Source organism: Lycium barbarum, chromosome 2, assembly GCF_019175385.1.
Source record: "Lycium barbarum isolate Lr01 chromosome 2, ASM1917538v2, whole genome shotgun sequence".
NCBI lineage: Eukaryota > Viridiplantae > Streptophyta > Magnoliopsida > Solanales > Solanaceae > Lycium > Lycium barbarum.
In genome coordinates this window covers 24,022,673-24,049,995 of record NC_083338.1, presented here as the reverse complement: position 1 = coordinate 24,049,995, position 27,323 = coordinate 24,022,673, and the positions used below count along the sequence as shown (strand labels likewise).

Sequence of the window (27,323 nt, the reverse complement as noted above, 5' to 3'; positions counted from 1 at the left end):
TTATAGCTATAAAAACCCCACAAGTTGTGAAAACTATCAAAACATTCTTAATTCTTATACAATCTTACCAAATGAGCAAGTCATAGTTCATCACAAAATTAATACGCTAATTCATAACAACCGGCTCAAAATTAATACAAGAAGACCTTTCTAAAAATACAACATCAATTGATCAAATTTTAGTTCAATAAATAAAATTGGTAGACATAAATAAATTAAAAGGTTGGTAGACATAAATAAAATTTGGTGGAAGTTAATGAGATTGGTAAATGATTGATGGGGATAATTGTTAAAAATATCTATCAACTTATGGGTCGTTTTTTACAAAATATAAACTTATGGGTTAAATTTTATATTTAAAAAATTTGAAATCATGATTTTAAACCCCAAATCATGTTTTTTTGGATGATTTGGACTTTGAAACCATAACTAAAAACGTATGTCCAAACACTGGTTTGAAAATTGATGGCCAAACGCCTACTTAGAATGAGGGACTTACTGACTTTGTCTTCTTTGAGAAGACTTGGTTTTTTTTTTTGTTTTTGAATAGGTACTTGGGATTTTTCTTTTATTCAATCACTTGACTTTTCTGTATACGCAACACTATAATTTAGTGTGGCACAAGAGGGGCAGGGAGGATGAAATATACTCCCTCCGTACTTATTTAGTGTTTTATTTTCTTTTTATTCTGTCTCAAAAAGAGTGTTTCTTTATATATTTAATAAGTTTTTCAATTTCAATATTCTGCATGACAAGTTTAAGATCACACAAGATTTAAAGGATTACGCACATTTTTAATTCAAAACCACAAGATTCAAAAGTTTTCCTTTATGTTTTAAACTCTGTGTTCAGTCAAAATTAAACACTTAAATTGAGACGGAGAGAGTATTTAATCTACTTGACTCCAACTCTGAGTGTTTGGCACCAGTACCGAAAAGAGAAAAACCCACAAAAACATACGCTCAGTTAACCAAAAAGAAAAATGTCTGGAGTAAACAAGTTTCTTACATTTCTTACAATCCTCATCTTTATGCATCTCTCTGAAACCCCATTTGCTGAACAGAACCAGCAGTGTGTCCCTTCTAGTTGTGGGCATATTCATAACATCAGTTACCCCTTTAGATTGAAAAGTGATCCGAAGCACTGCGGCCATGAAAATTATGAATTGAGCTGTGAAGGGAATCGCACAATATTATCAACATTATATAATGATGTATCGGATTACTACGTAGTACAAGCCATTAATTATGATAACTCCACTATTCGCCTTGTAGATCCTGGTATAAGAGAACAAGTTGTTTGTTCTCTTCCACATTCAGTATACAGTTTACCAATTGGTTTTGGAACTTACTCCCGGAGGTATCTACCTAGAGATGGCGGTTTTCCAATTGATTATTTTAGTTTAGTAGAAACAATCACTATTTTCAGCTGTCCATTTGCCATAAATTCTTCAGTCATTGTGGAAATTACCAGTTGTCTCAACAGGAGTTATGCTTCCAATGCTTCTTCCGACTTATTTATGAGACACACATATGCAACCATGGTCAAAATTTTCCCAACCGACTTGAGAGTTGGGTGTAGTATAGACCTTCTGCCATTGACTTCATGGCATACAGAGGATGCAAATGCTAATATTTCTATTTTAAGTTTGCATAATGCTTTGGCATATGGGTTTGAGCTTTCATGGTTTAGTTACGTTTACTGCGGCAAGTGCTACAATTCAAATCAGGTCTGTGTAGGTGAAAATTCAGGGGATGTTCGCTGTGTGGATAATCCTGACACATGCAACAATTACGACTTTAGATACTTCAAAAGCGTATATTGTGGTTGTATACGGTAAAAACCGGGTATATGTTAAATCGGTGAGACCGAAGGCCGAGGGAAGAAAGGGGCAAGTACGTGCATGAAGGCTCCCGTTCTGAACCGGGGAAACGCTTGGACCGGAGCAAAGGAAGGGCATCATTTGGTCCGTTTCTTTCATGACCGGTTGTTCGAGGCCGAATGTCCGTTTGATTGTGGCCGGTGGTCCGGGAGATCCGTTGCGCGGTTGCCACGCGTCGATGACGTCCTGCTATGTTCAACTGCCAATCATACGGGTGTCAGACCGTACGGTCTACCTAATCCAACCTAACCCAACTCAGAGCTTTTTATTATTATTATTTTATTATTCATGTTGTGTGAAGCCCATGGGGCGCTACTATAAATAAGAGGCATTGTTTTCCTCTTAAGGGGTTGACATTTTGATATCAAGAACTCTAGTAATAGCAAAATATGCATAAAATCTCCCTCTCAAACATCAGATTCGGTCCGCATTTGTTGTGTTTATTTCTTACGTTTCTCAAACCAAGTAACGCTTACGTATTAGTAGATACACAAATCTTTAGCAAACCATTGATCATCAATTGCTCATTTATAGCATATTCACATATTTCTTTTCTCTATCAAATAAGTTCAAGATATAACCACATATCCTATACCTCACCTATAATTTTAATTGATTATCCAAATCCGGGGTAAACAGTTTGGCGCCCACCGTGGGGCTAGGATAATAGTGGTCTTTTATCTTGATCTCTACCATACCCATCTAAATTAAAAACACCTTCTGTTCGTCTCTAAAAAAACGGACTAAATGGCTGACAGTGGGCAATCTGGTCACGTCAACAACAACGAAATCGTGGCCGAAAACGAAGGAAGCGGTCCACGAGGACCGCCAAACCCCGCTGATCCTAACCCCGTTAATTCGAGGGAGGCCTTAACCATCAAAACACCGTGGACCAGGAGAATGCCGCCTAACCGGCTACCGACCCTTTAAATACACATAATTCGGTTACTTTGTCCCGAACTCAGGGCCGGAAAGAACAGGAAGCCCCGAATGATAATATTGACTTACGTTTAATTTTTGAAATGTTGCAGGAGCAGAGATCAGCGATTACCGAACAGGGAATCGCAATAGCCCGGTTGCAAAACGGAGGGGATACAACGACCCCGGAGAAAACGAGCGGTGTTGCTGAACCTAGAAGGGATGAGGCACGCGTTATCGAGAGCAATGGATCCGGAGCTGGTTCCTCCACCGAGGTTCTAAAAATGCTCGAAACTTTGGCAAAACGGGTAGACTCGACTGAGAAGAGGGTCGAAACATACAACTCTCGGGTGGATCAAATCCCGGGGTCTCCGCCTTTACTGAAAGGGCCGGATTCGAAGAGGTACATCCAAAGGATTTTTCCTCCGAGTGTGGCCCCGAAATTAATCCCGAAGAGGTTTAAAATGCCGGATATCCAGAAATATGACGGCACAACGGACCCGCACGAACACGTGACCTCATACACAGGCGCCATAAAAGGCAATGATATGGAGGAGGACGAAATTGAATCGGTATTGCTGAAAAAGTACGGGGAAACCTTGTCAAAAGGAGCATTGACATGGTACGACCATCTACCCGAACATTCGATCACTTCTTTCGAAATGCTCGCTGATGCCTTCATCAAAGTTCACGCCGTTGCCAAAAAGGTGCAGGCCCGTAAGGCCGACATTTTCCGTATAACCCAAAGAGACGACGAGTTACTACGTGAATTCGTCAACCGATTCCAAAGGGAACGGATGGAACTCCTCCCGGTTCCAGAAGAATGGGTTGCACAGGCTTTCACAAAGGGGCTCAATGTTCAGAGTTCAACAGCCTCGTTCAAATTAAAGGAAGCTTGCTGGAGTACGAGGCTGTGACATGGGCTGATGTCCATAACCGATACGAGTCGAAGATTCGGGTGGAGGATGATCAATTCGAGCTTCCCCCGGGGCCGATAAATGTGAATAAAAGTTTTGAGAGACCAAGGAAGGGTTACGAAACGAAGGCCGAATCGTCGAGGGAAAGGTACCGGCCATACTCCCATTCGGAGAAGCAAAGCTTTAGGTCAGCGAAATCAGGGGTGAGCCCAAGCCGTTTCTCCGGTCGGGGTAGTAAACGGGTCGAGCGCCCATCGAACAGTCGGGGTCTCTCATTCAGGAGCGATGCCGGAAGCTCTGCTGGCAACAAGGACTTACCAAGGATATCAGAGTACAACTTCAACGTCAGTACCTCGGGCCTAATTTCGGCCATTGGTCGTGTTCCGGATGTAAGATGGCCAAGACCTCTAAGGTCGGATATGAGCCAACGGGACCCGAGCATGGTGTGTTAATACCATGGAACCCATGGTCACAGAACCGAGGATTGTAGTCAGCTAAGAGAGGAGGTAGCCCGGTTACTGGAGAATGGTCATCTCCGAGAGCTGCTGAGTGAACGAGCCAAAAGTCACTACAAGGAAAGGGAGGCTCATCGAAGGACTGAGCCAGAAGAACCCCAGCATACAATCAACATGATAGTTGGGGGCACCGATTCCCCTCGAGGGCCGGTAATGAAATGGGCCAAGGTTTCTGTTGTTCGCGAGAAGCGCAGCCGGGACTATTTACCGGAGGGTTCTATCTCTTTCAGCAACGAGGACGCGAAGGGCATCATTCAACCGCACAATGATGCATTGGTAATTTCTGTACTTATCTTTAAAACTAAGGTTAAACGTATTTTGATTGACCCAGGTAGCTCGGCCAATATCATCCGGTGGAGAGTGGTCGAACAGCTAGGGCTGCTCGATCAAATTGTACCGGTAGCCCGGGTACTCAGCGGGTTCAACATGGCGAGCGAAATCACAAAGGGGGAGATCTCATTGCCTGTGAACGTCGATGGCACCATTCAACAAACGGTGTTCTATGTGATCGAAGGGGACATGAAGTATAACGCATTACTGGGCAGACCCTGGATACATAGCATGACGGTCGTACCTTCAAAACTGCATCAGCTGCTGAAATTCCCCACCCCGGAAGGGATAAAAACCATTCGAGGTGAACAACCCGCTGCAAGGGAGATGTTCGCAGTTGAGGAAGTAACACCTCGGCCCAAAGAATCGGCTCAGAAGGAAGAAGATCTAATCGGAGGAGAGGACACCAAATAATAATCAAAGCACTCCGGGTCGGATCCGGGGTATGAAGAGGATGATTTCAATGTACCCAGATCGTTTGTCATGCTGGATGACTCGGATGCAACCAAGTCGACTGTAGAGGAGCTGGAGCAGATCATCTTGTTCGAGTACCTACCGAACAGAAAGGTATACCTGGGCACGGGGCTAACCCCGGAGCTCAGGAACAAGTTAATTGAATTTCTTCGAGCTAACGTAGATTGTTTTGCATGGTCCCATATAGATATGACAGGTATATCACCAGAAGTGGCAACTCACAAGCTTAGCCTGGACGGGAAGTTTCCCCCGGTGAAGCAGAAGAGAAGGCCCATGGCGGAAGCAAAACACGCCTTCGTAAAAGACGAGGTAACAAAGCTTTTAAAAATAGGTTCTATCCGGGAAGTAAAGTACCCGGACTGGCTAGCTAACGTAGTAGTGGTGCCCAAGAAAGGTAATAAATTCCGGATGTGTGTTGATTATAATGATTTAATCAAGGCATGCCCGAAGGATTCATTTCCATTGCCTCACATCGATAGAATGATCGATCCGACGGCCGGGCAAGAGATGTTAAGTTTTCTCGATGCCTACTCCGGGTATAACCAAATTCGGATGCACCCGGAGGATCAAGAGAAAACATCCTTCATTACTCGATATGGAACTTACTGTTATAATGTCATACCTTTTGGATTAAAAAATGTAAGTGCGACTTACCAACGCCTAGTTAATGAGATGTTCGAAGAACAAATAGGGAAACCAATAGAGGTTTATATTGACGACATGGTAGTCAAGTCCCTAGAAACAGAGGACCATTTAAAACATTTGTAGGAAACCTTCGACGTGCTCCGCAAGTATAACATGAAGCTCAACCCGGAAAAATGTGCCTTCGGGGTAAGGTCCGGCAAATTTTTGGGTTTCATGGTGTCAAACCGGGGGATTGAAATCAACCCGGACAAGAACAAGGCCATCGAGGATATCGAGGTGGTGAATAGCGTCAAAAGAGTACAGAGGCTCACCGGAAGGATAGCGGCGTTGAGTCGCTTCATATCGAGGTCCTCGGACAAGAGTCATCGTTTCTTCTCCTTACTGAGGAAGAAGAACGACTTCGCTTGGACACTGGAGTGCCAAGAAGCCTTACAAGAATTGAAGAGGTACTTGTCTAGCCCCCCACTGCTGCACACGCCGAAGGTAGACGAGACGCTTTTTCTCTACCTTGCTGTCTCCGAAGTAGCGGTAAGTGGCGTTTTGGTCTGAGAAGAATCAGGTACACAATTCCCTATCTATTACATGAGTAGAACTTTGGGGGATGCGGAGACCCGTTATCCCCACTTGGAAAAATTGGCATTGGCATTGGTAAGCGTTTCTAGAAAGCTCAAGCCCTACTTTTGTTACACCTCTCATTTTCATATGTTGAGTTTCGCCGAATGCTAATTGTCCTAGCCTTGGGAAGTAGGATAAATTTTTTGAGGTCATGGGGATAGATATGTCCATCTTGGGTATATAATGGAGAAAAACCATGTTTAGTAAGCTTCGGGAAGGTTTAGAATCGTTGGATCATCGGAGATAAGTTTCAGGGGAAGTTTGAAAAATTTCATGTTCTGGCGCACTTTGCGGCACAACATGCATCCAGCAAACACGACATGCGGCCACGCAGTTGCACAGCAAAGTGTGCCAGTGGAATTTGGTCAGTTGGAAAGCTTTGCGACACAACATGCGGCTCGCGGACCACACTTTGCGTCTAGCAAAGTGTGCCGTATGTTGTGTCGGTCCAGAATTTTCTGGACCACTTTAAATAGACCTAACTCGACCAAAAATCATATTTTTCACCATTCTTGGTCAAGAAAAATCTCTAGAACACTCTCTAACATTCATCCACAAGAAAATTCAAGGGAAATCCATGATCAATAACACCAAATCCATGAACCCAAGTGTATAAAACTTAGCCAAAGTTCATTTAATTCAAGAAAACCCAAGGGAAGTGAAGTAGGGTTTTGGTGCTAGAGGAGTAACTCCACTCAAGACTTGTTCAACCACTATCCAAGGTAAGTTTCATGACTTTCTCATGATGATTAAAGCGTTGATAAGTTAGAATACTTGGATTGAAAAAGAGTGTAGGAAATGGGTCATGAGAGGTGAATAGTGACATTGTTGGATGAAGGTTTGAAACGAATCATAAATGTTGGTATGTTGAGATTATAAGTACATTATAAATGACATTTAGAATATGGAATAAGTATTGTACGAGAAAGAACGTGACAATGGACTTGGTTCATAGCTATGAAAAATTTGAGTGAAATTGTGAATTTTGGGCAAAATAATTAGATGATGCTTATTGTTTATGATATTGTGATTGTTGTTATGGATGGTAGGAGTTGATATGGAGTATGGAGGAAAGTAGTGTAAACAAAGGAAATGCTGCCCAATTTTCCTTAGAATTAGTAGCGCGTTCTTAGGGTCGAGTAACTAACGTTAATGCGAATTCTCTCTTGAAGGTGGACACGTGACATTGAAGGAGAACAAGCGAACGATAGACTAATTAAGCGAGAAAGGTATGTGAGGCTAGTCCTTTATTTTCATGGCATGAATCCTGTAGCATGATTTTCCTTCTCTTCACGAGTCTTTTAAATCTCGAAAAAAAATTACGATGTACATGTTATGATGATTCCCAAAAATGTTCATGATGTCATTTATTGATTGCACTCACCTCATACCCTATTCCCTTCAAGGTGAGGCAGAATGTTAATGAGTGCTCCATAATGGAATTGGGGAATCACGACCTTACGTCACCCCGATAAAGTATAGTTGTCCTTGAGTTTTCATGCATAAATTATGATGAGCATACTATAATGAGTACATTATGACAATGAGCATATGATGATATACCGTACCTATATGGTCAGGCAGATACATACACCACTATAGTGGGCAGCTTATACCCCGGACGCGGGAGGCCTGGACGCAGGCTAATGTTATAATTATCACACCGATCCGATATGGACGGGCAGCTTGCATATTATCACACCGTACCTATAAGGACGGGCAGCTTATACATTATGCATATATGATACGATGATGAGTATGAGTAAGACAGCATGACTTATTTTTTTTATACTTGGCAGTCCGATATAGATGTCCCTATTGATATTTCCCCTGTATCATTGTCTTATTTCATTGTTTATGCCTCTCATACTCAGTACAATGTTCGTACTGACGTCCGTTTTCTTTGGACGCTGTGTTCATGCCCACAGGTAGACAGGGAGTTGATCCTGATCCAGACTCATAGGAGTTAGTGGCTGATTTGAGAGCACTCCATTGTCCGGAGGTGCTTATGATCATTCTTTTGTGTACATGTATATTTTGGGCATGACGGGGTCTTGTCCCGTCCTTATGTTTAGCACTCCATTAGAGGCTCGTAGATGCGCAGCGTGGGTTAAATGGTTTCACGAGATTGCTACTGTATATATATATATATATATATATATATATATATATATATATATATATATATATATATATTATTTTGATAGCCTAAAGGCTTGTGTTTATAAAAGTATATTATGTTCTCAAATAACAGATGATTTTCTCATAAGTTAAGTATAAAATTGATAAAAGAGCATTAAATGAATAAGGTTAGAAGAAGAACTAGCGGTGCTCGGTGGTTAGCCCCGGGTACCCGTCGCGGCCCCTAGCTGAGTCGTGACAAAAGTGGTATCAGAGCGGTTCAGTCCTAGGAAGTGTCTACGAGCCGTGTCTAGTAGAGTCTTGTTTATGGTGTGTTGCGCGCCACATTAATAAACATGAGGCTACAGGGCATTTAGGAAAAATGACCATCTTTTTTCTCATGAGATCGTGCGATAAAGCCGTGTATGAGGTTTTATCCTCCCTAATAGTGTGTTATGATTTCAGAATGCCGCCAAAGGGAAAAGCTACAGCCGCCCAGAAGGGCAAGACTACCACTAAGAGGCGGGTAGAAAGAGAGCCTCCGGTGAATATTAGAAAAGGCGAGTCACAAAATGAGACTCCATCTAGCACTTTCTCCACCCCGCCTAATGTGGAAGAACAAGGGGGAGCTACAGCTCCAACCCCTTCGCCGGCTGCTTCGGGTCAACAAATGACCGAGGCCATTCAGTTATTGACACAGTTGGTTGCCGTCCAGGCACAGCGGCAAAATGTGGGCCCGAGTGATCGATCCGCCAGTACTAGAGCCCGTGATTTCATAACTTTAAATCCTCCGGAGTTCTTTGAGTCAAAACCGGATGAAGACCCACAGGGCTTTATTGATGAGGTACTGAGGCCGTTGAGAATTATTCATGCTTCTGACACTGAGTCCATGGAGTTGGCATCTTATAGACTCCGGGATGTGGCAGTCTTATGGTACAATAACTGGGTATTGTCAAGAGGAGAGAACGCGCCTCCTCCGGTTTGGCAAGAATTTGTAGATGCTTTCATTCGTCACTACTTGCCACCCGAGGTCCACCGATCTAGAGCGGATAGATTCCTAAATTTAAAGCAAGGAAGCATGAGTGCCCGGGAATATAGCCTACAAATTAATTCATTGGCTAGATATGCCCCGTCTATGGTGGCTGACATCGGAGATCGGGTACATAGATTTGTGAGCGGTTTGGGGCCACATTTATTTAAAGACTGTTTGACGGCTTCGTTGCAAGACGGAATGGATATTTCCCAAATACAAGCCCATGCTCAGAATCTAGAGGGACGACAACAACCACAAATAAGTGATCGTGATATTGATAGAAGGCAAGGTAAAAGGGCCAGATCCACGGGAGCAGACAGTGATTACAGAGGGGGACCAAGGCAAACACATTCTAGGTACTCAGGCCAGTCGGTGAGTAGTGCACCTCCTCGATTTGCAGGCAGGAGGTTTGATCGCTCCTTTCGTTCAGGACAGGGTCAGAGCTCGAGGGCCTCAGATTCCCAGTTCAGGGAAGATTATAGTCAGAGGAGACCCCCGGTACCGTAGTGCAGCCAGTGCGGCAGATTACATTCCGGATGATGTCGTCAGGGTTCGGATGCTTGTTATGCCTGTGGCCAGATTGGGCACATGATGAGAGATTGCCCGTCGATGAGAGATAGAGTTGGGACTCAACCTACAGGTTCAGCAGCTGGTTCATCGTCGGTGCGCCCGTCAGGGCAGCCTCTTCAGATGTTAGCAGGTCGAGGTAGAGGTAGAGGGGCACCACCTACTTCAGGTGTGTTACACCCCGTAAGAGTCCATGCTATTTTAATTAAGACAAGAAAGAATGAGTTAAGAAAGTTCAAGGAAAGTTAATCGAGTTAGTAAGAATATCGTTATATATATATGGTTGCCTTAAGTATCCCGAGATGACATCGTAACCTAAAGGATTTGAAATCGCGTTATGAGCGTATATGAGGTAATGTGAGTGCCCTTTTAAGTATTTGAGATTATTAGTAATGATATAGAAGATGGATAAAAGATATGAATATATTTTTTCGATTGGAGTTTCGTCGAAGCTTCGTAAGTTCTCTAGTTACGTTTAAGGTTATTGTGATTCTCCGGACCCTTCCAGATGTGTATGGATTGTTATGTATGTATATGAGTATGTATATGTATGTATAAGAGGTTACATGAGGGTCGGAAGAGGATTAGAAGTTAAACGAATCTGAACGAAATGAATCCGAACAACTTCAGAAAAGTCTCGGACCAGATTTTTAGACCATGTTGTTGGAGGCATATCTCCTAGTATATGAGGAGTTTTTGTCACGCCCCGAACCTGGGCCTGGACGTAACACGACACTCGGTGCCTGACTGCATGTGACCGAGCGAACCAACTGGCTGACTGAATCAACATGTGATACCAAAACATAACTAATTTATAAAATAAAACTAACACATGCTGATTAACTAAAAGTCTCACTGAAATATCATAATGCGGAAATACTTAGACAATCTGAACATATCTGAAAGTAGCCAACATGGCTAAACCAAACAACTGAACGACTGCCAACAAGGCTAACATAATAAATATCTGACTGTCTGAACTGTGTCTATGAAGCCTCTAAGAGTACTGAATAATAGAGCTGTCTATAAACTGAAATAACTGGATAGCTGACAACGCCCCGAAGGAATTTGGGGCTCACCAGTAGCTGATACGTGCACTCCTAAATAGCTGAATCGTCAACCTGTATATCGTTGCCTACATCGCGAGATGCAGGCCCCCAAGCAATAAAAAGGGACATCAGTACATTTGAATTGTACTGGTATGTAAAGCAACTGAAGCAATAAAATACTGAAACTGAAACTAATAACTCTAACTGTAATAGCAAGGAAGTAGAGATATGAATACTCCCTGCTCTGTATCTGAATCATCTGTGTTTGTATATGTGGGGCCTCGGCCCAATAATAAATGCACGCTATGGCCTCGACCTAGTAGTGCGTCAGTCAATGGCCTCGGCCATGTATACGTATACACAAGACTGTGGTGTGCCCTCAGGCAAAATCACATATGTATAATTATGGTTAATTAATAAGGACTGAGACCATAACAACAATGAACAATGCTGAACTGAAATAGACGTGCTGGACTGAATTGAAAACACTGATTGTTTCTGAGCATACTGAATTTCTAGACTGAGACTCATGTGGTAACAATACATAAGTCTATAAAGATTACGTGCTGAGTTCATGATATTCAAATTAATAACCATGAACGAATTCTGTAACTGCAACCCTAGAAGATAACAGTTCTACAACATATCATAAAACTAGGGCTAAACTGTATTCTGAGTCAAATTACTGACAAGTATGAAGAATGAGGCGTAGGGAGAATCATGAACATTCCCTAACGTAGATAGTTAGCCTCACATACCTTAATTCCAGCCTTTGAGCGTAATACAATGTTCGTCACCCCTTTCAACTTTGATCTATATCAATACAAGCCAAAGCGATTCTATATTAGCAATAATATTCATGCTTTGGTCATCTAAGCATTTTATCAAACACTTAGTGGGCATAAAGCTCCACAATCTCCATTAATGGTGTTTTTTCACCCAATTCCCAGTCTATTACTTCTAGGTGATTCTACAATCTCAATTAGATGTAATTAACATCATTCTCCATCACCCATATCATTATAACAATCTCAAGTCAACAATTCAAAACCCTACTATAGTTCGTGTAATTCTCTTTACTAAACCCATTTACTATTCTCCCAAGAACTTATCAATTCACTATTATGAATGATTAGAGTGTAGAAACATTACCTTTTTGACGTTCAATCCTCTTGAATTCAAATTCTAGGGTTTCCACGCCCAACAATAATGTTCCACTCACAAATCTATTGATTAGAAGGGTTTACTGAAGTTAGAAAGAGATTAGGGACTTGAATTCAACCTAGAATCATGATAACACTTACCTTGTATGGTTCTTGAGGCTTGGGACTTGTTCTTATTGACTTTAGGGTAATTTTTCGTGAATGGGGTGCTGGGGAAATAAACCCCAAACCTTAGATATAACTAAAAACGCGTAACACGACTTTTTGACCCGAATCTGACCCGATTTGCGATTAGTCCGCGATGCGCGACCATCGCGCAATGTTCTGCAGCTAAATACTCAGACTTTTGCGATTGGCCCGCGATGCGGGGCCATCGCAGGCGCCCCCACGCGCCTGAAAGAGAAACGGGTGTCGGTTCTGCATAGGGTTCGGTAAAATGGACATAACCTCTTGTACAAAGCTCTGTTTGGGATCCACAATATACCGTTGGAGAGATATTTCAAAGGGCTACAACTTTCATGTTTTAAGTTTCCTCAAATTCCCAACGGATATTCACCAAATTATACTGGAAGACAGACGTATCGAAAATTTAGCCGATTCTATCGAATTTTAAGTGCCTTACTATTAGCCATATTGAGACGATCATATCTCCTTGCTCCGATCTCTGATTGGCTTGGTCCTTATATCGTTAGAAAGGTATTTCTACATACTACAACTTTCATTGAGGGTACTTTCGCAAATTCCCAACTAATCAAGGAGTTATCACTGCCCGAAGTAGGCCTATCAACCATTTTCGCAAAACGTTCAAATCTTCAGTTTTTCCACTAAAACTCTAATGATATGAGTCTAACCTTAGTTCCAAGATACCCGGTGTAACATTATCTCCCCCTTGGGATCATTCGTCCTCGAATGATGGATTCTGATAAAGAGTGATTGCCGAGACATGTGCACACTAACTGACATGAGCACATGAAAACTGAACTGAAAAGGGTCTGAACTGAATTATTTGTTGAACTGAACAACTACTAAGCTGACTGTCTAACAGGCTGAATACTGATAATGTAGAAACTGTAGAAGGAAAGATCTGAGAAGGGAAGGTACAATACCTTCACCGGTTTCTGCTGATTCTTCAAAGAGATAGGGATAGTTGGACTTCATGTCTTCTTCTGTTTCCCATGTAGCCTTTTCAACTTTCTGACTTTGCCACAAAACCTTTACTAAGGCTACCTCCTCAGTCCTCAACTTGCGACATGACGATCAAGGATTTTCACTGGTACTTCTTCTTAAGTCAAATTATTATTGGCTGTTATGCTATCAGTCGGGACAACCAATAACGGGTCTCCCACACACTTTCTCAACATAGACACTTGAAACACTAGATGCACAATAATCAAGTCATGTGGAAACTCAGCTCACAAGCCAATTGACCAACCTTTCATTGGATTCTATATGGTCCAATATGGCGGGACTATGCTTCCCCTTCTTACCAAATCTCATGCCACTCTTCATAGGTGAGAGCTTAAGAAATACCCAGTCATTAAGTTCAAACTCTAAATCTCTCTGTCTCACATTTTGTGTAAAACTTCTGGCAATTCTGAGTCGTTTTCAAACGCTTCTAAATCAACTTGACTTTCTCCATAGCCTAATAGAACAAGTCTGGCCCTAACAACTCTGCTTCCCCAACTTTAAACTAATCAATCGGTGATCTACACCTTCGCTCAAAAAGGGTTTCGAATGGTGTCATCCCAATTACCTTGAAATCAAGGACACAAGCTTACTGAACTGAATGAATACAATATTACTAAATTGCTGAGATACTTAACTGAATGTCTACTGAACTAACTGAATACTAAGCTGACTGAATACTGGATTAACTGAATATAGAACTAGCACACTAACTGAATACTGGACTGGCATGGATACATGAGTACTGGACTGACATCTGAGTACTAAGCTGACACGAATATTATAACATTAGATCTGAATAGTGTATCTGTATGATCATCGGTCTGCGGATGAAAAGTTGTGCTGAGGTTAACCCTCGTACTCAATCCTTTCTGAAATGATCTCTAGAAGTTTGTTGTGAACTGAGCACCATAATCTGAAATAATGGACACTGGGGTCCCATACAATCTAGCAATTTCATAAACATATGACTTGGCATAATCTTCTGTTTAATCTGTGGTCTTAACTGGCAAGAAATGCGCTGCCTTCGTAAGTCTGTCCACAATCACCCAAATTAAATCATGCCTCCTGTCTGAACGAGGTTGACCTAGAATGGTGAGCTTCTGACATAATTAGCTCTCTGAGTCCATGAACGAGGTTGACCTAGAATGGTGAGCTTCTGACATAATTAGCTCTCTGAGTCCATCTACATCTAGAACGCATAATCTGCCTCGGTATCTCAAGGTACCGTTATCTCCCCTTTGTTCAAAAGCTAAGGCTTTATATTCGTGAATCCCCTCTTTCATCTGTAACAAGTAGGAATCACCAAACTGCTTCTCTCTAACTTTAATGACTAAGAAGGAATGCCATGTTCTGGCCAATAACTCCACCCGCTTCGGAGTCTGAAAGTCAAATTCCTAGTTTAGATAAGCGGTGAACTTCTTTCACCATAGTTCTCTTGTCTGCCTAAATCATGAGCTGTACTTCCCATACTTGATTTTTTTCTGAGATACTTTCTAAAATACTCATAGTACTGTTGTGCGCTAAGTCTATGACTAGCACCCTAAATATTAGAGTCTCATGCAATGGCACTACCCTTGTGACATACAACTGGGCATGATCTTATAGCTTTTATGTGATCGCCTAATCGATAGTAATTGAACTTGACACGATTCGTTCGACGATCATTCTACTCACTTTGGGTTTCCTTTACGTTGAGGCATATTCCTTATGGAGACTATCTCATTATGCCAACTTAACTGAACTGAGGTTCTTCATATCTCATACTTCAATTATCTCACTGGACTTACTGGCGATTTATGCATCTCCCCCTTAGACTAAGCTAACGTCTTATACTTACAAATTCTTCTCTTTTGATGGGATCCAATTAACATTTCTTATCTTCTGTAATTCCTTTGTATTTTACAACACTGACGACTTTTTTTTTCTTTTTTTTTCGGCTCACTTCTGAGCAATTTCTCATTGGGAAAAACTAAATTACTTACATGAACGGGTTGCTACTGTATTCATAACCGGCATACTCCATCTTAACGACTTAACTCTGCTCACACTGTAAATCTTAGGACAACCCTTTTTTGACAACTCTTAAAGGTTATTCTTCTGTAGTTTGCTCTCTTACGGCTTAGCTGATTTTTTTCTTCCACTAATCACTCTACTCCGAGCTTAACTTAATCCCTTGGTTTCTAACACACATTCGGATGTATCTGAATAATCACCCACTTAAGATGTTCATCTGAATAAGGGAATCAAATCATACTTCTAATAGTTCTGCTGAAATTTCTAATGCATTATATCTACTCAAAACTTACTTACTATTTCTCTGTTAATCACCCGCTAGCTTCATATTTTCTTATTCTGCTCTGAATAACCTAAGTTATTTCTAACTCTCTCTCATCATCTGACGTTATTCTATGGTTATATACTATCTTTTCTGAACTATGGATCACACTTAGCAAACTGTCATCTATCTTATACGAAAGATTGGAACAACTAAACCCAAACTTTCTATACACTTAAAAATCGTATCAGACTATACACATCAGGGATAAACACTTACTCATATAGCTTAATCGAGAACTATCAGATCTTCTTATCTCATAATAATAATTACTTCTTATAGTAACTTACAACCATCGTACTCTCTAACTCTGATCTGACTAACTTAAACAAACTAAAATCATTCCCGAAAATTTAATATCATCTGCCCATGGTTCTTATTTCATACATACCTCTTTTATTAACAAGCATAGTTCGTATGAAAATCTCATCTGTGGTGATAACTGGGGATGCCTGTTTGTTTTGAATACCTGTTGAAACATCCAAGCAGTCTTCACTGAGAACTAAAATACCAGGCTTAGCTGTATTACAACCTGACTGGGCTTGAGAATTAAGAGGGGCCACCGAAACACATATCAAGGCACAAACGGTACACCCCTTTGGTGTCTCATATAACACTTGTTACACATGAGATTCTGAAAACTTTTGTGGCTCACACGGGTATGTCACTAAGAGGCTAGTGCTCTTAAAATCTGTTTCTAGCTGAACTGACCTTTTTTTATCATATCTAGCCCTGAAGACTAGTGCACTAGCTGCAGATGGAGTGGGTCCTGATGACCTCCGGTAGAAAACTGTCTGCCACCACCTCCTTGAGATCCTTCATGATTTACGTTTCCTGTAGACTTAGCTCCTTTTCTAATTTCTCTGATACCCTCTCCCTGTTGTATCCCATTCTCCTTTCTCAAGAACATCATTATCATTCAACCTACCATTCATTATACTACACCCCTTCTCGGGAAACTTATATTATATTCTACTTTCAATAGCACTTGAAGTCTCATTCGTTACCAGTAAGTACTGCACAATTTTACCCCCTATGGGTAAACATCCTTACTTAGACCTTGAATTATCTGCTCGTCGTCTGCGCATTCGAAAAGTACGTAATTTGATTGGAAGAGAAGGTTACTTATTACTCTAAGACATGGCACGATCTAGAATAGAAAGCATTGAGACAATCCTGAATGTCTTGGTGGTCAACTGTTTATATGTGTGGGGCCCTCACACATATAAAAGAGACCCCGCTGGACACAGCTTCATAGACTCCCTAAGACACTTGAACCTAATGCTCTGATACCAAGCTTTGTCACGCCCCGAACCTGGGCCTGGACGTAACACGGCACTCGGTGCCTGACTGCATGTGACCGAGCGGACCAACTGGTTGACTGAATCAACATGTGATACCAAAACATAACTAATTTATAAAATAAAACTAACACATGCTGATTAACTAAAAGTCTCACTGAAATATCATAATGCGGAAATACTTAGACAATCTGAACATATCTGAAAGTAACCAACATGGCTAAACCAAACAACTGAACGACTGCCAACAAGGCTAACATAATAAATATCTGACTGTCTGAACTGTGTCTATGAAGCCTCTAAGAGTACTGAACAATAGAGTTGTCTATAAACTGAAATAACTGGATAGCTGACAACGCCCCGAAGGAATTTGGGGCTCACCAGTAGCTGATACGTGCACTCCTAAATAGCTGAATCGTCAACCTGTATATCGTTGCCTGCATCGCGAGATGCAGGCCCCCAAGCAATAAAAAGGGACATCAGCACATTTGAATTGTACTGGTATGTAAAGCAACTGAAGCAATAAATACTGAAACTGAAACTGATAACTCTAACTGTAATAGCAAGGAAGTAGAGATATGAATACTCCCTGCTCTGTATCTGAATCATCTGTGTTTGTATATGTGGGGCCTCGACCCAATAATAAATGCACGCTATGGCCTCGGCCTAGTAGTGCGTCAGTCAATGGCCTCGGCCATGTATACGTATACACAAGACTGTGCTGTGCCCTCTGGAAAAATCACATATGTATAATTATGGTTAATTAATAAGGACTGAGACCATACCAACAATGACCAATGCTGAACTGAAATAGACATGCTGGACTGAATTGAAAACACTGATTGTTTCTGAGCATACTGAATTTCTAGACTGAGACTCATGTGGTAACAATACATAAGTCTATAAATATTACGTGCTGAGTTCATGATATTCAAATTAATAACCATGAACGAATTCTGTAAATGCAACCCTAGAAGATAACAGTTCTACAACATATCATAAAACTAGGGCTAAACTGTATTCTGAGTCAAATTACTGACAAGTATGAAGAATGAGGCGTAGGGAGAATCATGAACATTCCCTAACGTAGATAGTTAGCCTCACATACCTTAATTCCAGCCTTTGAGCGTAATACAATGTTCGTCACCCCTTTCAACTTTGATCTATATCAATACAAGCCAAAGCGATTCTATATTAGCAATAATATTCATGCTTTGGTCATCTAAGCATTTTATCAAACACTTAGTGGGCATAAAGCTCCACAATCTCCATTAATGGTGTTTCTTCACCCAATTCCCAGTCTATTACTTCTAGGTGATTCTACAATCTCAATTAGATGTAATTAACATCATTCTCCATCACCCATATCATTATAACAATCTCAAGTCAACAATTCAAAACCCTACTATAGTTCGTGTAATTCTCTTTACTAAACCCATTTACTATTCTCCCAAGAACTTATCAATTCACTATTATGAATGATTAGAGTGTAGAAACATTACCTTTTTGACGTTCAATCCTCTTGAATTCAAGTTCTAGGGTTTCCACGCCCAACAATAATGTTCCACTCACAAATCTATTGATTAGAAGGGTTTACTGAAGTTAGAAAGAGATTAGGGACTTGAATTCAACCTAGAATCATGATAACACTTACCTTGTATGGTTCTTGAGGCTTGGGACTTGTTCTTATTGACTTTAGGGTAATTTTCCATGAATGGGGTGCTGGGGAAATAAACCCCAAACCTTAGATATAACTAAAAACGCGTAACCCGCTTTTTGACCCGAATCTGACCCGATTCCCGATTAGTCCGCGATGCGCGACCATCGCGCAATGTTCTGCAGCTAAATACTCAGACTTTCGCGATCGGCCCGCGATGCGGGCTCTTCGCACGCGCCCCCACGCGCCTGAAAGAGCAACGGGTGTCGGTTCTACACAGGGTTCGGTAACATGGACATAACTTCTTGTACCAAGCTCTGTTTGGGCTCCACAATATACCGTTGGAGAGATATTGCAAAGGGATACAACTTTCATGTTTTAGGTTTCCGCAAATTCCCAATGGATATTCACCACATTTTACTGGAAGACAGACGTATCGAAAATTTAGCCGATTCTATCGAATTTTAAGTGCCTTACTATTAGCCATATTGAGACGATCATATCTCCTTGCTCCGATCTCTGATTGGATTGGTCCTTATATCGTTAGAAAGGTATTTCTACATACTACAACTTTCATTGAGGGTACTTTCCCAAATTCCCAACTAATCAAGGAGTTATCATTGCCCGAAGTAGGCCTATCAACCATTTTCGCAAAACGTTCAAATCTTTAGTTTTTCCACTAAAACTCTAATGATATGAGTCTAACCTTAGTTCCAAGATACGGGGTGTAACAGGTTTAAGGTGTTTCAAAAGCCTAAAATTAAGTTCATCGAGTCTAGTTTCCAACGCAACAAACCGCTCGTCAAAATGATATTTGGATAAGGACATACGGACAATGAAATTTGGGCTGGCAGGGCAGCAAATTTGGACCCGACCCAAACACTAATGTTTCGGCCCATGAGGCCCATTAACGTTAATATATATAGCAAATTCATTTGAGGGCTGATCATTTTCAGCTAAGATCCTCCAAAAACATTAGAGAGAGAGAGAGAGAGAGAGAGAGAGAGAGAGAGAGCTCCTAGGCTAAGGAAGCCATTTTGATCAAAATTCGAGCCCCGAATCCCGAAGCTCATGAAGAGAAAAGCGTTCTACGTTGCGTTGTCTTCAATTTGAGCTAAATATTGGTCTTGGGGAATGAAATTTTCGTGGTTGAGCTGCTGCTAAGGTATTTATAAGATTCTTTTTATGTTATTAAAGTGTTTATTTAGAGTTTTAACGAATTAGAACGGAGAAAACAGCAATATAAACTCGTTTGTTGTTTTGTTGAGATTTATGGATTAGGGGCTGTTTTAATTGAAATTGATGGACTGATTTGAATTAATATTTTGGTTGTTGTAATCATAGATTATGTGATGAGAATGAAGGAATTTATAGGTTAGAGTTGGAGTTAAAATTGTTGTGGGTTGTTGTAAGGATTATAGAGATAATAATGTGGTTTAGTTGCATATGAATAGATGATGTGGTGTCGTGTGGCTGCTGTTGTATTTCCCTGAAATTTGCTGAAAAGATTGCATGAAATAAGGTATAAGAAGTGCATATGGGCTGCTTGGTGTATTGTAAGTGTTTGTTAGAATTTCGGGCATCGTTATGTTATAGTTGGGGGCTGTTTTGATATGTTGTTCTTGTTGAAATAAAAGAATAGAAGATATGGTTGTGTCCATATGTTATTGTTGGTATTTCTGTGTCAACAGGAGAGAAATTGGAAATTCGGATATGCGAATATATACGGGAAATGCTGCCGAAATTTCTGTAGACAAGTACCAGTTAGAATTGGATTTCTAAGTACTTGTAGCTAATATTTGGTAATTGATAATATTATTGTAGATATTGGAGAGCCCGAGACTTGAGTCGGGATTTGGTTAGCGAGCGATTGAGGTATGTAACGCCTACCTTTTTTTCTTTTGGCATGACCTTTTTGGAATGAACAAATAACGTATAAGTATGCTCCTAAAGAAAATCCTATTCTTAGAGCCACTAGGATGGCTAACATCTTTGACTTTCATAAGCTATTCCATATGGCTAGATACATATTTTATGATGTTCAAAGATCCTATTTGTTATGTTCCGAATGTTGTTCGAAAGAAAGAAAAACGAGAAGACTAAGGCCTTTGAATATTTCGACATGAAAATATGGTCTTAAAGTCCCCATTTGATTTGATCCATAATGTTATCCGCAAGTTTCCTAGTATGATTATGTGATCCGTAATGATGTCCGAAAAACATTTGATATGGCTAAAGTTTTGGATACATATATTTTGATACATACATATGATCTTAAAGGCTCCATTTGATTTGTTCCATAGTAATGGTTGAAAGTTCCCCTAATATGAATGTCGCTTGAAATTCCGAAAAGAGTTTCTGAAATGCTTTTAGAAAGTTCTGTACTTCAAAAGTTTGTAACTTTCGTATACTAACTCCGATTGACCCGAAACTGATTTCTGAGCCGTCGGATGCAGTAAATATATTTGTTCATCGAGTTTTGAAATTTATTTTATTTTTTTATTATGCATATGGTTTCCGCACTACTCTGCTCGTGCCTACTACTATGATATCGTTCGCCGGATCCCGGGTCGGTTTTGTGATCGTGCGCACCATGTATATTCGGCAGTATGATGTGTTACGGTTCCCGAGTTCCTCGTCATAGGGCCGGGTACCACTTATATACGGCGTTATGATGTGATATGGCATATGATATGTTTTGATGTTGTGATATGATATGATGATATGATATGTTCGGGGATTGTACGGAGATTTGAAACCTTCTGGAGTATGATGTGTTGTGGCGCCAGCGTCGGAGTGGCGACCACGTTCCTGAGCCTTATGCATGATTTTTATTTGCATTACTCATGTTTTTAAAACAGGTTTGATATACTGGTTCTGTAACCGCTTTCCATACTCTTTATTTCAGTTCTGATTTGGATTACTGTACCTCATGCTTTACATACTCAGTACATATTTCGTACTGACCCCCTTTCTTCGGGGGCTGCGTTTCATGCCCGCAGGTACAGACATTCGTTTTGGTGATCCTCCAGTATAGGATACATATTCTGCCACTTGGAGTACTCTTTTTGATCCGGAGCTCATATTTTCGTACATATCTTCTGTTATACACGTTCTGTATATGTATGGCTGTTTGGGTACGGCGGGGCCCTGTCCCGTCATATGTTTCTGTTATGTTTTGTAGAGGCCTGTAGTCATATGTGTGGGTCATGGGTCATGTTTGTTCGTTTCTGTTTATGATTTGTGCCTTAAGCGGTCCCGGTTGCTGTTATGGCCAAAACGGCCCATATGTTTGTATATGTTTGTAAATCTGGGCGATGTGTATTCCGCCAGCCCACCGAATTTGATATGATATTTATGTACGGGAAACCGCTTAAGATGACATTTGTTCTTAGTATCTGTTTGAAATAATGTATGTTAAGTCTGAATAAATCTTTGATATGTCGATTTGGTACGTAAGTCAGTTTGGGTGTCCAAATAGGACACTAGTCACGGCCCACGGGGCTGGGTCGTGACAAAAGTGGTATCAGAGCGGTTTGTCCTCAGAATGTCTACAGGCCGTGTCTAGTAGAGTCTTGTTTATCGGTGTGTTGTGCACCACATCTATAAACAGGAGGCTACAGGACATTTAGTGTGTTACCTTTCTTTCGATCTTAGACCGTGCGATAGAGCCTAGCCATAGGAAATGAAATTCCTTTTTACTAACCCTTGATTTCAGCTGAAGAACGGTATCGACAGAAGAAAGTGGCTGATGATATTGAAAGCTACACTGTACACAGGTAAGCAACAGTGCGAAAGGGGCATGTTGGATAAGGTAAGAATATTGAGATATGATTGAAAAATAAGGTTGAAGAATGAAAGATAAGGTAGATAGGAAAGTAAACAGGAAAGTGTAACAGGTGCAGTTTGAGTTGGACATGTGAGGTAAGTCTCGACATCTTTATACTTTTACTTGAAATTGTTAACCCTGTGTGGCTATGATACGATATGATATATATACGTATATATGTTGGCCTTGTGAGGCATTGTTGGTATTTCCTGCGTGCAGGTTTTAGGATAGTAAGAAGTACAGAGGAACCTCTGCCCAAATTTTCCCAGAAATATAAAAAGGAGAATGAGATATAAGTTCATAATATGTCTTGAAAGTCGATACCGACGGGGTAAATTTACTACGTTGGATTAAAGCTTAAGAGATATCCTCCATGTCATTCGTAAGAAGCATCATCCTTATTTGGGAAATTTTATTTCGAGAAAACATATATGAGCAGCGAATTCGCAATTCATTTAAACGGACCAGAATACGTTCCAACCACATTTTGCTTTAGAAAAAGGCTAGGTTGAAGGGCAAAAATGTCCGGCGATTAAGTTTCACCTTATTAGAAGAATACAGAGCGTATGACAAGCAGTTGGGAATTAAATGATTCGCTCACGACTCAAAAATAAATATGGAGGTAAACTATGTGAATCAAGCACTAAGAAGTTCTGTGGTGCTTGTCGGACTCTAGTTTTCTTCTGCTGGTGGTTGGAGAATGCCTCATAGTAACATTTTATCAGTTCTCATCGACTAATTGGAGATGGAATTTGTAGAAGAAAAACTTAAACTTGTGGGCTGTCTAGGATCGTATATTTCATGTGTTGTTGGTGAAATACTAAAGATGATCTAGGAAAAGGTGGCAACTCGTAACAGAACATTTTATTGAGGTATCGAGTGAACCGATAAGCAGGGATAAATTACGACGAGTTACAATTAAAAAGAGTAACAGTATGATTGAGATAAAAGTATAGAAGAGGAAGAGTTATACCAAATCTTGAGGGTGTTGATAAGACAGCTTGTGAGATATTAAGGATAGGATTGATCAGAAAGGGCGAAGGGTCAAGTACACCTAGTCCGCAGAGTGTAATTAAAACATAGAAGAATCGTGAATAAGATTAAGAAGTATTACGTCATAGGATGGATTACGAACAGGATGTACTGTGAACACCATAAGGATTGCTATAGAAATGAGTAAAGCCTAGCAAGAAAGAAACTAAAGGAGATGGTGTAACTAGTGTGAAATGGTAAATCGGATGTAGAACGAATAAGGAAGAACTTACAAGGTCCTACAGGGAAAGTTCAGAATAAAAGTCAAGTGGTAACAAAAGTGAAAGTGCGCACAGGAAGAGAAGGGGGTTAATAGAAGGAGGAAGATAAGAAGAAAGCGAGTGGGATTACAGTGTAGCAATGTGTTATGGCGTGTATAGCTGAGAAAATGAGTTATATAAGCGACAGAATTGTGAAAGACCAAACCAAAGGAAGATGAGCAACAAGACGGAACAAATACCAGAAATGACTGGTGTGATAAGAATAAAAAGAGATAAACAGAATATGATTTGAAAATGAGGAAGGTCTTATGTAGAAGTTGTGTTTTCTGAAAGATACAGGAATAGCATGAGATTCCTCGTGCACAAAATAAAAGATGGACGTAGATTGGAGAAATGAAAGGAATACTAAAGGAAGTACCCAAGACAGACGTAATTAATTGAGTATGAGTATAGAATAAAAGGGAAACATATAGTTATGGACTTAAAGATGTAGTGCGATGAAACGATGATAAGACAAGACCACTATTAAGACAAATTCGACATGATTTCGAGTAAGTTAGAAGTTAGCATTTGATATACAACAAGAGAGAAAGAGTATGAGGCATAAAAGAGTACTGCGCATATGCGACTTCACCTCGGGAATAGTGAAATCTTTAATGGACAAGGATTGTGGGTTTGCGAAACAACTGATGTATTGTGAATTTATTAGAAGAAAGAGACGATATTCGTTGGGATAAAGATAGTGTTATAAGAAAGTCTAGGACATTTATCATTAGAATATAAGTGCTACCTAATGGAGAATTTGAAACGACTATAAGCACTAGCTAATTACTGATCGGAATAAATAGAACGTGGCCTCGGGTAAATTGCTACATTAATTACAATACTTGAGTACCAACCATCAGATAAGATTTTGTACTATATAATCGAGAATTCTCATCGCCTCATGATTTTGTTAAGGTCTCGTACGAAGATAATCAAGTTATAGATTATAAAGGAAAGACATGGATATGGTATAAGTACAACCCCAAAAAGGGGGGAAGCGGGTGAAAGTAAAGTAATTATAAATGGAAACAATTGACACGGCAACACGTTTAATGTGAATTCTCAAACTTTAAGTGAGATCCCTTGCAGAAACAAGTTAGTGAGATTTGAAGGCCAACAATAAGCAAATAGAAGTCAAGATGGTATGGAATACAGTGCTGAGAATTATTGGTAGAGGTCTTGGATAATATGACAACAGAAAGTGAATGCTTGAAAAAAAAGAAAGAATACGACAAGAGAATGGTAACGAGTAACTTAAAAGATATTATAAAGGATAGCAAGGCTATATCGGATTAGAGGTTAAGATATTGACAACAGAGTTATTGGCTAATGATATTGTGACATATAAGTAGCAAAGGAGAAAGGATAGGAAATCTCTCCAATAGCAAGTTATGAGAAAACCAAATGGTGAATAGAGGAAGGGAAAGGAGTATGGCGAAATAGACAGCAAGTGAGTGATAGTACAATAAGATATGTAAAACAGGATGAACCAGGAAAAGGAAGGACTATGACTATGATTAGATACCCTTTATACAAATTGTACAAGAATAGTTATGCAACCTACAAATACTTGTATGCTGAGGATAAGACCAAGTAAGTACTTGATAAAAAGGGTAAGAATTCAGTAACAACAGTGCGGTTGCAATATTTTGGATACGTCAAAGAAAGGTGTAAGGTGGTTTAAGGAAAAACTACAGAGACATCATTAGTACGGAGAGCAAACGCCATAATTGGGCCCCGATACTATTGAAAGGTATGAAGGAAGAATGTAAGGTAAAGCATAAAGACTAGTGAGACGACGCTAAGATATTTTCTGGGCTGATTTGAGTACCTACACATACTCGTGTAAAGCTTGCAATAAGATGCATGATAGGAGAACTAAGAGCAAATCTGAGTAAAGGGGCGATAGAAGAGTTGAGTCAAAAATAGAGAAACGAAACGAGATAATATGCTTAAAGTGTTATAAGTGGGATTAAGGGAAATTGCGAAATGGTTTAAGTGAGATGGTCAGAACGAGCTAGTTACTAGAAGACAGTGAATTTAAAGAGAACGAGCAAGAAGAACTCGACTTAAGCTTTAAGTATAGATGGATATGGTAAGTTGCAGTCGATTACGGAGGTAGCTAAATCGTGTCTACTATATTTGGAAGATCAATATTAACAGATGTCAGGTGGAGAATGGCATTAGGCTAAGTAAAGAAAGGCACAGCATGATAGATGAGTTCAAGTTACAAGTGATTCGTTATAAGATCACCAGAAGCAGTATACTTATGTATGACTAATTTGACATTCGGGGACGAATGTTCCTAAGGGGGGAAGGATGTTACACCCCGTAAGAGTCCATGCTATTTTAATTAAGACAAGAAAGAATGAGTTAAGAAAGTTCAAGGAAAGTTAATCGAGTTAGTAAGAATATCGTTATATATATATGGTTGCCTTAAGTATCCCGAGGTGACATCGTAACCTAAAGGATTTGAACTCGCGTTATGAGCGTATATGAGGTAATGTGAGTGCCCTTTTAAGTATTTGAGATTATTAGTAATGATATAGAAGATGGATAAAAGATATGAATATATTTTTGCGATTGGAGTATCGTCGAAGCTTCGTAAGTTCTCTAGTTACGTTTAAGGTTATTGTGATTCTCCGGACCCTTCGAGATGTGTATGGATTGTTATGTATGTATATGAGTATGTATATGTATGTATAAGAGGTTACATGAGGGTCGGAAGAGGATTAGAAGTTAAACGAATCTGAACAAAATGAATCCGAACAACTTCAGAAAAATCTCGGACCAGATTTTTAGCCCATATTGTTGGAGGCATATCTCCTAGTATATGAGGAGTTTTAAGGTGTTTCAAAAGCCTAAAATTAATTTCATCGAGTCTAGTTTCCAACGCAACAAACCTCTCATCAAAATGATATTTGGATAAGGACATATGGACGATGAAATTTGGGCTGGCAGGGCAGCATGTTTGGACCCGACCCAAACACTAATGTTTCGGCCCATGAGGCCCATTAACGTTAATATATATAGAAAATTCATTTGAGGGCTGATCATTTTCAGCTAAGATCCTACAAAGACATTAGAGAGAGAGAGAGAGAGAGAGAGAGAGAGAGAGAGAGAGAGAGAGAGAGAGAGAGCTCCTAGGCTAAGGAAGCCATTTTGATCAAAATCCGAGCCCCGAATCCCGAAGCTCATGAATAGAAAAGCGTTGTACGTTGCGTTGCCTTCAATTTGAGCTAAATATTGGTCTTGGGGAATGAAATTTTCGTGGTTGAGCTGCTGCTAAGGTATTTATAAGATTCCGTTTATGTTATTAAAGTGTTTATTTAGAGTTTTAACGAATTAGAACGGAGAAAACAACAATATAAACTCGTTTGTTGTTTTGTTGAGATTTATGGATTAGGGGCTGTTTTAATTGAAATTGATGGACTGATTTGAATTAATATTTTGGTTGTTGTAATCATATATTATGTGATGAGAATG

General features: G+C 40.1%; 1 protein-coding gene across 1 annotated transcript in view; it reads left to right on the top strand.

Annotated features, from left to right (window-relative positions):
- The first annotated feature begins 982 nt into the window (after positions 1-982).
- Positions 983-27,323, top strand: part of LOC132628462 (uncharacterized) — a 41,828-nt gene continuing 15,487 nt past the window's right edge. The window contains exon 1 of the mRNA XM_060344240.1: positions 983-1,729. Coding sequence (XP_060200223.1) covers positions 983-1,729 — 747 coding nt within the window. The remainder of the gene's footprint in view (positions 1,730-27,323) is intronic.